Source organism: Sinohyriopsis cumingii, chromosome 1 (genome assembly GCF_028554795.1).
Source record: "Sinohyriopsis cumingii isolate HCF-2022 chromosome 1, ASM2855479v2, whole genome shotgun sequence".
In the NCBI taxonomy this organism is placed as follows: domain Eukaryota; kingdom Metazoa; phylum Mollusca; class Bivalvia; order Unionida; family Unionidae; genus Sinohyriopsis; species Sinohyriopsis cumingii.
In genome coordinates this window covers 83,932,053-83,947,711 of record NC_142961.1, presented here as the reverse complement: position 1 = coordinate 83,947,711, position 15,659 = coordinate 83,932,053, and the positions used below count along the sequence as shown (strand labels likewise).

Here is a 15,659-nt window from a genome sequence, read left to right as displayed (position 1 = left end):
GTGTGTGTTTTTGCATTTTTTACATAGCTTTAACAATTTGATTCATGTCACTATGATGTCTGCAGTGTGGCAGTTTTATAGTGATGTCTAGCAATGGAGCATTATGCCTTAGACATGTAGCATCATGTTCCGCCCAGTCATATTATCCTTACACCAGGCTGACCAGTCCTAACACTATCCTCTTAATGTTGAGCACCAAGTGAGGTAACTGCTCGTAACATTATTTTAAGTTTTTGTTATGATTCAGCTGGGGTTTCAACCTGCAACCTCCTGCATCAGAGGCAGATGCTCTAACCACTAAGCCACAGGAGTGGTCTCTTTTCTTACTGAGCATTATAACTATAGTATCTGCAAACCATTCTGTTTGTACCCATACCGATTTTAAAAACAAAGGTATCAAAGATATTAAAAAAGGCACAAAACTTAGTAATTTCTGTCATTAATTTATAAGTTCAAAGACTGATCTTGTTGGTTTTACAAATCAAATGGGAGTTTCTTTATTAACACATTAACCCCTGGAGGTTTTTGTCATTTTTGCTGAAATCGACTAGGAAACACATTTTGAAAGCTATTTCTGAATAGATCCGTAAACACCAAATCTCCGGTGATCTTTCAATAACATACTGCCTAGCTGTGTTAGAAACATTGTTTTTCATTGACTGTTTGACTTGCGCATGAGCAGAAGGATAACAGTTTATTTTTTGCTAAATGGAGCCATTAATTTTGTATCGAGATCACTCTTTATTCCAAATGCCCATCTTATCCTACTTTTTGCAAAGGCTCATCTGTCTGTTTGCAGTTCATACCGGTTTGCCTTAGATCTGAGACCAAAAAGTCTAAAATTCAGACACAAAATCGGGTTCTGACCACAGGAGAATTTTCAGTAGAAAAAAGTCGGGTCCATAAAATGAGTTTTTTTAATCTGTATTTTGTAGTGCAACTAGATATTCCAGAATATTTGGTATCATCGTAGAGCTACATCTGTCTACGTTTCTATAATACCACCCACTTTAGTGTATCATGCATGACCATGACGATACAGAGCTCGGTAGTATGCTACTACCTCCTGCCCTGTTAAGTTGTTGCTACTGGTTAATGTGTTAACACAGTCACTATATTTGTGTGGGCCAATTAATATTTCAAGCAACAGTTGTGAATTAGTTCACTTTGATGATCTCAATAATTCTGTAAATTTTGAATACATATATGCAAGAGTTTCTCCCTTTTTTATGTTAAACATTTTACAAATACTGTACTAAAACTGGACATTACAAATACTGGACACAGACAAAACAGTTTTTACTGATATGGACTGTTCTAGAAACCTGAAAAGGACAGTGAGATTTGTCTGCTTTTTTACATTGAGAGCTTTCATATTGCTTTGAAGCACCAATAAGGTGACATTAAGGTTAGAAATGATAATGAATGAAAAGTTTTGTGTATTTTTTATATCCTTGATGCTCTTCATTTTTAGAATCTGAAGTGGTATACAAAACAAATATGAGAGTATATAAATACTATACATGTATTTGCTTTCTTACAGAGCTTTATAAGTACATGTGTATGCTTTTTTACAGAGCTTTATAAGTACATGAGTATGCTTTCTTACAGAGCTTTATAAGTACATGTGTATGCTTTTTTACAGAGCTTTATAAGTACATGTGTATGCTTTCTTACAGAGCTTTATAAGTACATGTGTATGCTTTCTTACAGAGCTTTATAAGTACATGTATATGCTTTTTTACAGAGCTTTATAAGTACATGTCTATGCTTTCTTACAGAGCTTTATAAGTACATGAGTATGCTTTCTTACAGAGCTTTATAAGTACATGTGTATGCTTTCTTACAGAGCTTTATAAGTACATGTATTTGCTTTCTTACAGAGCTTTATAAGTACATGTGTATGCTTTTTTACAGAGCTTTATAAGTACATGTGTATGCTTTTTTACAGAGCTTTATAAGTACATGTGTATGCTTTCTTACAGAGCTTTATAAGTACATGTGTATGCTTTCTTACAGAGCTTTATAAGTACATGTATATGCTTTTTTACAGAGCTTTATAAGTACATGTCTATGCTTTCTTACAGAGCTTTATAAGTACATGAGTATGCTTTCTTACAGAGCTTTATAAGTACATGTGTATGCTTTCTTACAGAGCTTTATAAGTACATGAGTATGCTTTCTTACAGAGCTTTATAAGTACATGTATATGCTTTTTTACAGAGCTTTATAAGTACATGTCTATGCTTTCCTACAGAGCTTTATAAGTACATGTCTATGCTTTCTTACAGAGCTTTATAAGTACATGTCTGTGCTTTCTTACAGAGCTTTATAAGTACATGTATATGCTTTCTTACAGAGCTTTGTAAGTACATGTGTATGCTTTCTTACAGAGCTTTATAAGTACATGAGTATGCTTTCTTACAGAGCTTTATAAATACATGTGTATGCTTTCTTACAGAGCTTTATAAGTACATGTGTATGCTTTCTTACAGAGCTTTATAAGTGCATGTATTTGCTTTCTTACAGAGCTTTATAAGTACATGTATATGCTTTCTTACAGAGCTTTTATAACTGTTTTCATGTAGAGCATTAAAACTACATGCAGGGTCTTCATTATCAGACAGGAGCCAGGTGATTTACTGGCTGCTCTTACTTTACACTCAGCTACTTTAAAAAAAAAAACTTTCCTTATTGGGGATGTCCCCCTAACCATCGCCTACTTTGGCAACTCACCCTCCAACTTGAAATCCAATAGAAGGCCTTGACATGGATATCCTTTTTTTTGCAAGCATTACAACAATATGCTTTCTTATTCTGAATCCAGTATTCAGCTGTTTTATTGTAATATCAATACATGTATTTATTTTTTATTCATTAAAAATTAGTTTTTCTAACCAATGGTTATCCAGAGTGAGACAGTTCTTTTCTTAAGAGAGATAACGAGCTGTATGACCCTTGTAAAGTACATGCAGCTCTCACTGGTAACAATATATTACCAGTAGGATTAAGGAGCTAGGATACAATTGTTATTGGTCAGAATGATCTAAGGGTCAGCTCTACAATTCTACCAAGCCAGGTTATAACTAAATTCCTTCTGAACTATGGATACAAAGGAGACTTGTTGTATTAGTATACTTGTCACAATAATGTCCCTCTCGAATCCACTGTCAAACTTCATGTACATGTTCAGTGATAAACCCCTATAGCATGGTGTAGTAATTACCTGCAGGATAACTTTTGTAATCTATTCCAGTCTGAATTAAAATAATCCTACTGTAAGAAGTTCTAATATTAATACACTACACTACAGTAAAACCTGTCTTTGAGAGTCTCCGACCACCTGTTCAGCCAACAAAAAACAGTCTCTTAAGACTGGTTGCCACTCATAACAAGTTTGTACGGTTTCCAAAATATAATTTTTGCACTGTTAAAGAAAATTAACCCCAATCACTGTACAAATTATGTCGACTATTCTTTGTTAATAGTTCTTGCCAAAATATTGTTTGCATTCATCTGAAAACAAAATTATATAGCTATAAATATATTTCTATCATTAAACATGAATCACATTTAAATTTGAAGATCACATGTACATATATTAACATATGAAATGTTTCTGATTTACTCCTTGTCCTTTATAACACCCTAAATTTATTTTACCAGTGTTTAAACAACTATTTTGTGACTAGTCTCTTCCTTTTCGCTTCTTTCACAGTTGCAATAATTTTTTTCTCAAACGTTAACATTTGTCTCTTTTTAGTTTGAGGTTCTTCCATTGTTACTAAGGTGCTACATGTTAACATTATCAGGGCTTATTTTTAATCTGTATCATAACAATGGTTATGACCAGGTTTTGGGAAAATATGAAAAATCTATATGTGTACATTGTATATCTACCAATGAATGAAATGAAAAAACCCAGCTATCTCATCCAGAAACAATAATTTATTCAGATACAGAAGTCAGCAGCTTAATTCAGAGATGACATAAAGGGATTAACTCTGTAAACAAAACATTGAATAGATGAGGGCTTGGTGTGTGGGATGTAATAACTGTAACATAGGGAAAAAGCAACAAACAGCATAATCCTTTAACAGTATCAATTGAATTTGGTAAATGATTCTCACTTGATATTTTAACAGAGAAAGACCTCATCACCCCCTGGCAATAGGGAATAATTTCAAAGACAAACAATGTACTTGACCACTGCCTTGACTTAGCACCACAATGGCAGCTCATGACATGCACTTTAGCCTGGTTTACAGTCAATAAACAATGACACTGAATGATTCACCTTACAAATTTACATACTGGTTGTCAACATGGCAGCCATTTAAAAAATCTTAAAAAAACAAAGGGTAATGTGGGGTTTTCACCAAAAGAATAGTTGTGATGTCCAATTGTCCTTAAATGAAAATAGTGCCTATTTGATGCCCAATAGGGCCATCACAAAAGTCATCTAGAACATCATATCCAGAAAATATTTTTTTCTACTCCCATTCAAATGGATGGCTATGTCAACATAGAGTTTATTTACTTTATACCTATACACTTCTTAAGACACCTAATTGGTCCTAAATGAAAATTGTGTCAGTCATGCATCCAATATGGCTGTCACGACTGTTTTTAAAAAAAAATCTTGCTGTTGCTGCTTTTCCTGAATGTATGATCAATATGAGAAAGTTTTTACCATGTACTAAATGAAAATGGTTCCAATCAACATTCAATATGGCTGCCATCTTAACAAATGTCACTCCTCCCCCTCATTGGATTATCTTTATGACATAAGATTTTTACCTAACGACTTCTAATAATGTCTGCTTTGTCCTAAATGAATATGGTGCCAAGCTTACATCCAATATGTTTGTCACAGGAGCTTATTTAAAAATCTTGTTATAGCTGAAGGATATCAGAGATGGCTTCAACACTAAAGAATTAAAAGGAAGAAACAGTCTTGTCTTGAATTTCTGGCAATTATTTTCACCCAATTTGTTGTGGTGTTGGTGGTGGTGGGTTTAACAACAATTTTTAGCATATGATACGATATACATGGCAGCCAGAAGAGCTGGTGAAAGAAAGAACCCAGGAAAACTCCATAAGAACTGTCAATCCATGGAAAGCCACTGAAAAACTTTCTCATCTACCCACATTGCCAGAGCCAGAGACTTGAACCAATGTGGACAGTGGTGAGATGGCAGTCCCAAGGCCCTCTTTTCACTCATTCGAGTGTCAGTCCCTTTGAGGAACTCTTGCTTTTCAGGTATTCATGGCTTTAAAAAAGCAAATACCCAGGTTTAATTATTATAATTAAACCAGGGTATTTGCTTTTTCAAGCCAAGAATGCCTGAAATTTATTGATAGTTGTTGATAACACTTACAAAGTGGTTTTTCATCGAATGTCGGTGCTCAGAGAAGTACAATGGAAACTGCTTTTGTCAGTCACTTTTTTTTACAAGTGCTTTGTATCAATATGATCATACAAATCCAAATGTGTAGCTCCAAATTAAATTTGGATTTAGCACTAATATTTACAATTCAAAGTTTGTTGCTACTTACAAAAAAGAACTTGAAATGAGTAGTTGAGGCTCAGAGGTTTGTATGATTGAAAATATTTCTGCATGAATGAACCTGAAATCCTTAATGTCTTTACTGTCACAAAATAACAGAACCTGGTCTATAATGGATTTTGTATTATGGAGATGAAATGTAGCAGTCATGCTTGCTTTGAAGATGTAGGTTTTTTGTATACATCTAATTTATCATACTAGAAGTTGGTGAGAGTATTTCTGCATCATATCTGGTTAAGGAAGAAATTTTGATGTATGCATTTTAGCAGGTCCATTACATAGAAAACAACATACCAAATTTTGAAAAGCCCAAGTCCAGTTTTAGAAACTGAGGTCCAGCAAGCAAGGACACTCAATTCAGAAAGCTCTGTTTGATACAGTACATACTTTCACATAGATGAAGTTTCAGTTGTGTAGTCTAGACTCCCAGACCACATGTAAATTGAGTCACAGGTCAGTCTGGGTTGTCATTCTTTGTATATCTGTGGGAAAGGCACTTGCCATATAGAAAATATTGTCTCAGACATGCTGTTAAAATTCCTACATCCCTCAAATTACCAATCATATTGTGAACAGTAAAGACCTTGATCTGCTGCACATTTTAAACCAGCAGATTGCAGTCTACCTGGTGGTAGTACATTACGTCATTCTTTTTACTAGGCCATGGAATGCTCCCATGGCCTAATGGTTAAAACATCTGCCTCGGAAGCTGGAGATCGTGGGTTTGAACCCTGGCTGAGTCATACCAGAGACTTACAAAAATGGTAGTAACAGCTGCCTCTCTAGGCGCTTCGCATTAAGAGGTTAGTGTTAGGACTGGTCGGCCTGGTGTCAGGATGACGTGACTGGGTGGGACATCATGCTACATGCCTGCAGCATGATGCCCCAGTGCTAGACATCACTATAAACTGCCACACTGCAGACATCATAGTGATATGACTGAAAAATTGTTAAAGCTACGTTAAAAATCCTAATCACACACACACACATACTAGGCCATGTCCTTAAACTACATCCTATATTAGCATTTGCTTTTATACAGTTATTGCATTAGACCATCAGAATATCAGCATTTTTCATGCATTATATATAAAATTGAAAATAATAACCAAATTATTTCACAATATCAGACTGTTTTTATAACAATTTTTTGGAATGTACAATGGATACTTTTCTATTCCAGGCCATTTATGACTCCTTACCATACACAGAAAAATCGGCTGATCATAAAGCACACTTAGAGCAGGTAATCTTTTTCATGCAGTTGTTATAAATAATGCTTATCATTTATGTAATATCATTATTATTAGTCATGATATTATGTTATTGTATCGGACTGTCTTGTGTAATTCACAATTACCGACAAAATTACTGGGGATAACTTAATTTTTGGCATTTAAAAAAGTTAATTTGAGGATAATCTACATTATTGATGTGAGATCAGGTTTGGTCTGGTTCTGAACCTCATTATAAAGTTCTTCCTTACAAGGCAGTTATGGTCATGGATTCCAATTCATTAAGAGGTAGTGTGATTTGTATCAATTACTTCATTTTACAGTGGGCTTACAGTAAGACAATGTATTTTGGTTCCCATGGATGGCATTATAATGAGGGAAATTTCGTATTAAAAATTGGTACTTAGATGTGATTATGAACCACTTGACATTGAGAAAAATAACAATATATTATTGCAATCACAGTATATAGACAACATAGTTTATTAATCTCTTTTCTTACTTATTTCTGAAGCTCCTTTTTTTTTAAAGATGCATTTCATATTCAGTGATTATATTGCTTCTCTTTTTTTCAGATCACAGAACAGTTACGTCAGAAATTTAGGAACTACCAGCAAGTGTTGCGAACAAACAAGATAACAGTAGAAAATTTATATAAATTCCATGTAAAGCAGCCAATAACAAAAATCTTGGACTGTTGTAGCCTGAACTCCTCTGAGTTAAGGTATGATCTTACTTTACCAGGGTCTAGTTTGGGACTTTGCAAGTGCAGAATTCAGTGATTCTCAAAAAGTGCACCAAAAAATAATAGAATGCATTAAAATTGTGCATCATATTTGCAAGCCCAACATTTATGTATTCATTAAATCCCTCATATGTTTAGAATAATTTCCCCTTTTCGAGAAAGGTGTGGAAGAGAATTCCTCTCTAAATGTTCAGTTCTGCAATAGATTCTGCTTGAAATATGTACCATATATTTTCTAGAATCACACCCAATTCTTATAAGAATGTTATATAAACTTTATTGTCCCAAATGACCTGTGATGTATCTTTCCAATACTAACATCATTTTAAGGCAGATGCACTATTTGTAGACTAAACTACAGGTCAGGTACTGCTTGTATATGCTAAGAAGTATTGAATGAAAATTTGTGTAAAGTAATGTTACTTACATCAGACAATGTGTGATTATTATTGGTGATAAAGGAACTGAAGTTATTTAAGACAAAAAGGGGAGAGATGGAAAGTAATTTCATTAGAATTACCTTCAAAGTGTTTGTTCCGTTGCTCTAGTACAGGCAAGACGTATGTATTGCTCATTTTGGTGATGGTTTCAATAAAGGTTATGGTTTTGGTTTAAGTTTTCTGTATGGCCATAAATTATAAATGCTGAGAGGGACAGCTGTCTTACTTGAACTAGAATCAGATTGCCTTGCACTTCAGTATCCATACACCCCAACTCTGTCTGTCTGACCTGCAGAGAAAGCCAAGGTCATGGGAAAATATGGTCATATAGGGTTCTTATTGGACATATACCCTCAGATTTTGATGTTTGCAATTTAAATGTGACCCATTTCTGATGGTTAGAAATTCTGACCAATGCATTGTTGTGATGCATGTAGATTTGGGCCAGAGTCTTTATTGCCCTTGATTAGCTTAGCTTCTTACTGAGCAATGTGTTACCTGTAACAAATTTACTGTATGAGACAGTGATTGACATCTGCTTGACAACAGTTTACATCTTGTTGCTCAGTAATATTGCATCATGTAATATCAGTATAAACTGAGGGGAACTAACAGGTCACTGATGCCAGGCTAGGGTGTAATTGAATCAAGATTAGGTTGTTTAGAGATTGTCTTTGATGTTTATGAAAGCTAGCTGAATATAAACAATTTTTATGACTTGAATGGATTACCATTTGATCAAATGTCACCATTTGTTTGATTTCACATTAGCTTATATCAATTTGACAAAAATGTGACCGCTTTGGCGGTCTAGTGGTTAGAGCATCCGCCTTGGATGTGGTAGGTCGTGGGTTTGATCCCTTACCGAGTCATACCAAAGACTTACAAAAAATGGTACTAACAGCTGCCTCGCTTAGCACTCAGCATTAAGAGGTTAGTGTTAGGACTGGTCAGCCTGATGTTAGGATAATGTGACTGGGTGGGACATCATGCTATGTGTATCTCATTTTCTGGTTAAAGTCTCAATGTGTTTGCCAGTAATGAAATGGATAAATTTGCTTCTCCCAGACAGCAAGACATATTTAATGTGATTGTGAATTTACCAATAACTACAAGTACAATATTTTAAAGTTCTTTATATCAGCTGTTGTGATAACTTCAACCCATTGTCATTTTATTACTGTTGCCCTTTTGTACAGGCTGCCATCTCACTGCCTGTGTTCAAAGTGATGTCTGACAATTGGATGAAATATGTGTAAGACAGTGATATTAGGAAGATTTCAATCGATGCATTATTATAATAAACACAAATAACTTTTGATACTGGTTCAGTCTCTTGATTATGCTTTAACTCTGGACCAGAACAGCTTATTGGCTGGTCTGTTGTCAGTCCATTAGCACAGATTTGTTATGGCTGCACAACTTGGAGGATTGCCATTGAACATTATACCCATACTCAACCCATGGCCCGTTTGATCCTATATGAAAATGATGCTGCTTAGAAATCCAGTACGGCTGCCACAATGGTTATCTGGAAAATCTTATCTTTACGCCATCTGAATGGATGGTCATATTAATTTGGAGTTTCACTAAAAATAAAACCTTATGATTTCTAGTTTTTCCTGATGAAAGATGTACCAATCTGACAGGGGCCCAGAGTGGCCAAGTGGCTTAAAGTGCTCTCCGTTACTGATCACTGCCATCTCAACTGTGTCTGCATGAGTTCAAGTCTCTTATTCAGCCAGTGTGGGTATGTGAGAAAGCCTGCCAGTAGCTTCTCGTGGGTCAGTGGTTCTTTTCGGGGTTTTCCCGGGTTCTTCCTCCACCATTAATACTGGCCACCATATATAGCCTATCATGTGCTGAAAAATGGCACTAAACCCTACAACAGCAACAACCAATCTGGCATCCAATATGGCCAGCATGGCAGCTATTTTGAAAATCTTGTTAACACTACTCCTGATCTGAAAGTCATTTCAACATGTGGTTTTCACTACAAGTCTTTTTTTTAGGATGTCTGGTATCTTGAAAATCTTGTTTTTGCTTCTGCTCCTTATTGAAAAATTATTTCTTGAAAATCTTGTTATCTCTACTCCTCTTCAGGTGGATGGCTATATAAATGAGGTCTTCACAAATAGACTTATGATATCTAGTCGGTCCTACATGACAATAGTGCCAGTCATACATCCATTATTGCTGTCGTGATGACTGTCTTAAAATTTTTGTTGTCACTACTCCCTCCCCCCCCACCATAAATAATCACTATGAAAGGGAGTTTTTACAAAATGACTTGTAATGATGTCTCATTTTTCCTTGATGCCAATCTGTTATCCATTATGTGTACCATGGCAGCCAATGTGACAATCTTTTTATTGCTGAAAAATATCAGAGATCATTTCAACATTTGACAGTTAAAAGGAAGAAATGGTCAGATCTTGAATTTCTGGAAATTCTTTTTTCCCCAGAAAGCATCAGTCCCTTTACTGGACTCTTGTGTACTTGTTCTGCTTTGTTCATCCTTTGCTTTTCGTTGATATAGAATCTGCTTAAAATGCTACTGGTCCAATTTGATCATCCCCTTCCTCAGGCACCACTCATACATACATATGTGCGAGTGGAATTTCATAGCACTGTTATGTATTTTTGTGAGGTAGTAAGTCTGCTTGATGTGAATCAGTAATTTTTTTTAAAAAAGCAAGTGGAATAAAATGTTGTTAGGTGAAATTTTATAACTTAGTTTCCCGAAGGAAAGAAATAATTTTTATGAACATATTTTTAGTTAAAAATACTGAAGAATTGAATGATAGAAATGAAACTGAATCAGATGCAAGTCGATGAACCAAAATTGACACATTTTTTTGTGGTACATGTAATAATTAAATTTATCAATATATCTGGCAAAAGCCATTAGAATTTCAAGATCATTGATAAAAATATATGTTTGTTATGTAATGTTCCAGTCAGTGTGTTGTACAGTCTTGAATAAAAAATACCATTTAAACTGTGTTATATGAAACCAATTGACAGCTGTATCTATTTTAGTAAACAGAAACCCTTGGATAAACAGATTTTGGCTTATTGCAAAGAAAAATCTTTAAAATGCTGTATTTATGTAAATAGAGTTACAAAAAAATCCCCAACATCTTGAGGAAGAAGATTTATCATTGAAGAAATCTTTATGGGGATGATTAAATCAGTTTCAGAATTTTCTGATCTTTTGTTTCTTGATTTGCAGATTGGAAACCCAGTATCGGTGTATGATTTCCAGACAGACAAGCTGTGATTTAATCCCATATAATCTGCAGAGAGGAGCTTTTAACCCAGGGCGTAATCTTACTGAAGGTAAGTGTATCCTCTTTAATACATTGCAATATAGTTATTATTTTGTTCACTTGTGAACAAACTTAAAAGTCCATTTCAGCATGGTTTAATAAAATAAAATTACTTCACCAAATTAAAAATGATATCTATAAACCTTGACAACATAGAAACTTGGTTATTTTGAGCAGGCAAATGAATTTCAGTTTCATCTAGAAGTGTGATGTATAGAAGATGAGGGTAGATGCAGAAATTCCTGTACAATTTTTTTCTTCAAGTGATTGGGGGACATTTTCTGCATGGCATTGTGGTTAACCTTGGTTCAGTGTTATCCTTTTACAAGTCAGCTCCCAGAAAACAATTACAATTTTTGCAAAGAGAAATTTAATACTAGTAATACCCATAATACCTTGCAGAAAACTACTTAACATTGACTTTTAAAATGGCCATTTTTTGTACACAGATGTATGTGTCTACCATTATCTGCTGAAAATAACTGAACTTTTCGTGTAATCTAAGGTCTGTGGTTATCATTTTCAGTTTGATGAAGCATTTATTCACAAGACTGGAAGGGTATACCCATTAAACCTTGTGAATGGTACAGTTTTAGCTGTTTAGGAATTATTTAATGTAGTGAAATTTCTTTTGATGCAGTAATCTGACTCATACTTATCTTTTTGAATCAGAAACAAATTTGAGTTCTGTTAGGAAATTTGTTTAGGGGATCTGCGTTTTCAAGGTACCTCTATATCAACGGTCCAAGTTACCTGAACAGATGGAGAAAGTTTTGTTTCTTTCCAGCTAAATCAACAAGCCATTTTCAGTAATTCATAGTTTGCTACCTTTCTTAAATGCTGTGAATTCATTTATTTTCATCTCATCACTTTTTTATTTAAAAAATTCTGACCATACTTAATATTGATGAGTTTGCAAAGGAGTCCTGCAGTTTCCACAGAAGGCTCATTTTTATTTATTGGGTCTTTTAGATTTTAGTTTGAAGTGACTACAAAAATCACAAAAGTTCATATCCCTCAGATAGTCTTTCACAGCAATTGTGTGATTCATTATCTAATTGGCTTTCACTACACTAAATGCATTTTAGTATGAGAAGATTGAGACCTCTTTCTTTGCTATTCTGTGGAGGGGGCACTTTGTGTTACTCATTCTTCATCTATTTGTGTCCAGTAAGTTACCCCATTGTATGGAAGTGGCATAAAGTGTTACCTATGTTTGTCCATCATCATTGTAATTTCATTCAATAACTTTTCAGGTTCTTGATGTATTTTAGCCATCATCAGTGTAATTTCATTCAATAACTTTTTCATGCCCTTTGTGTATTTTAGATAAATTTGGTATGAGGCTTTGTATTTAGAAGACCTACTGTATATCAAGTTTGGTTGTCATTTTTTAGAAACAGTTTTGACATAGTTATGGTCCCAGTTTGACTTGGAACTTTGACCAAGCATACCAAACCACTTTTCGCTGACAACACTATTGTTGCTTTCTTTTAATGGTACTTTAAACACATTATTGGCTTTATTATGTTTAGGAAATGGGAGTTAAATGCCTTTCCCCATGATACACCAAAGCAGCCAAACATGGCTAACTTCGGTGGGTATCAAACCCATGACCTTTGGATCATCAGTTTGATGCTCTACTGAGCTACTGTGACTATCATATGCTGCAGGGGCATCAATGTTGTATGGACATATCAGGTTGGTTTTTTTTGCTTGTTTTTTCCAGCAACATAGTAACTCACACAGTTGCCCCTATTTTATGCTGAGCTTGGTATGCTTTAGAACTTGTACAAATACAAAGACTTTTCATAAATGACATTTGAAGACTTTCACATGCAGATTGAATATTAAGTAAAAACTGCATTTAAGTCAGGTCAGTTTTTAAAAAAAAATCAAATTTCTAAAATAAAAGTTTTGTTCTCACATAACGTGTTTAATTAAGCACATTTTGTCTGTTTGTCTATTTTTGTACAGAAGCACACATGGCTTTATATTAGGCAAGCTTTGATTTAACTAAGTGTCATCTCAAAAAATTAGTGTATATATATGTGTGTGTGTGTGTATCCATCATGACAAACTTGCCAAGCTTGACTGGGCTACAAGCTTTAGATCTCTCACCCAGGGATATCCTGTTACCAGCCTTCAAAGTACCAGTCCATTTGTTCCTCAGCCAAGGGTATAAAACAAAAGTAATTACCCTCTGATTATTGGCCAGACAGACTTAAAACAGAATTGTTCACAATTAGGCAGTAATTTTAACTTGCACAGCCATTAATTATGGAATATTTGATACATAGAATTACATGTTTTATGATTGTATAACGCTTGAACAGGCAATAAAAGCTGTTTCCTATTATCCCAAGCACTTGAGCACAAAGGCCTCAGAATTTAATGCTCATAGCTATGCAATATTCTACCCAACTTTAGCCTACAAAAAAGAGATTGCTCTATTTTTTTGTCCAAGATTAACACTTTTTATGCCTTGTTCATAAGAGTTGAAAAAAATTGATTTTCTACTGTAGTTTGACGTATGTAATATTTTTTTTTGCAATTATAGCATTTAGGTTTTATACACCAAAGCAGACTTTTTAAAAAATATAAATTCAGGTCTGCTATACAACATTATTTTCAGGTATGCTTTACTTCAGCTGTTTGGTCTTACTTATCTTTCCTCTCAATATTGTCCATAATACATACCTAAAGGAGAGCCCTGGTAGCTCATTTGATTGAATATTGGACACACAATTCAAGGGTCAAGGGTTTGCTAAAATCTAGGCCAGCCAAGGTCAGCTGCCATGGTGTGTCCATGACAAAGGGATTATTTCTCATTTCCTTGGCAAGATATAGCCAGTGTGTTAAAAATGACACTGTAACAAACAAAATAAATAAATGTACCTAAAAACCATTCCTAGTCTTATTCTGTCTGAATTCAATCACAAGCATTGTAGAAGTTCTACACTACATCTGTTTTAATGCATAGATACATGTATTTTAGATCACTTTGAAAAGCTTGGAGATTAGATGGTTATTTAGTGTTTAAAGTATTATAAACAATCTCCTACATTCTTCAAAATAAAGGATACTTTCTTTCAACAATAGCTTCAAAATACCCCCTCCCAATGTAATGTACTGCTTGATTGGTCAAATGTCAAAATTTACGCAGGCCCTATTCTAGAACTGAAAACTGGGGGTGGGGGTACATTCTCATGTTCATTTAAAAAAAGGATTTTTTGGGGGAAAATAGGAGTGTTTTAATGAAAAAATAAAGTTATAACTTTAAATGCTCCGTTTAAGTGTTTTCTGTTAATTTTTCATCTTGATTTTTATTATTATAAATTGTTCATCCTGCATTTGTACATACTAGAAGAGAAGATGTTTACAGCTGTAAATTGAGTGATAAATTTACAGCAGGAAGTTTGGTGATATTTGTTTGGAATCATTGATGCAATTGTGACATTGTAATTATTATTGTGAAATTTTTACCTATAGAGAGCCATATTTTCAAAAGTATTAAAATGGTGATGCTTGGTTTTGTTTTTGTGGAGTTGGGGATGTTAATGGCAGTTTGACCATTTCAGGATATCACTTCTGCCACCCCTGGTGATTCAAATTCTCAAACAAGAGAGTGTTGCTCACATATTCACAACCACTTGTCATATTGCTAGATGCAGCCATCTGAAATGATTCTGTTAATTTAGTGCCTATGGACTATACATAAAGACACCTTCATTCAGTTTTTTCAGGTATTATAAGCTATTTGCAGGTATTCTGAGGTATATTTTCCTTGCAAATGAATTTTTAAAAACAGTGTTTCCCTTTACGCACATGTGTGCGTCAGGGACGCACGCTGGAGAAAATTGACGCACACATTTTGTTACCATGCGTTTTTTTGACGCAAAGGATTTTCATAATATGATCATGATTTATTTAATACCCAATGCATTGGATGATGGATAGTATTGTATATACTTTGCGTACAGGCATTGACTGGTTCCCCGCTTTGTTTGCTCCCTGCCTTGCGCTCCTCTATTCGTATAGCAAAGTGAAACGCAGGGAACACATAAAACAATGAACCAGACTAGCATAGGCAATGTTATGACGGAGTAGCTTCCCCAAATCTCGCGAGCTTCTCGTGATTTCCATCGAGCTCAGCAAGCTATTCTAGATATGAAGGCTCGTTGCACACGAAAGTGATCTCCAGATTAAAACGTCATGCACTAAAAAGCATTAGCGAAGAAAGTGAAAGAAGCAAAACACAAAAGAGTAAATGTGGATCTAACTTTAATGAAAAATGGAGAAAATTATTCCCTTGACTTGAATATTCATTATGATTA

General features: G+C 34.6%; 1 protein-coding gene across 1 annotated transcript in view; it reads left to right on the top strand.

Annotated features, from left to right (window-relative positions):
- The window catches only part of LOC149807252 (VWFA and cache domain-containing protein 1-like), a 133,919-nt gene that overhangs the window by 10,709 nt on the left and 107,551 nt on the right, over positions 1 to 15,659 (top strand). The window contains exons 2-4 of the mRNA XM_089964066.1: positions 6,754 to 6,816; positions 7,381 to 7,529; positions 11,226 to 11,332. Coding sequence (XP_089820192.1) covers positions 6,754 to 6,816; positions 7,381 to 7,529; positions 11,226 to 11,332 — 319 coding nt within the window. The remainder of the gene's footprint in view (positions 1 to 6,753; positions 6,817 to 7,380; positions 7,530 to 11,225; positions 11,333 to 15,659) is intronic.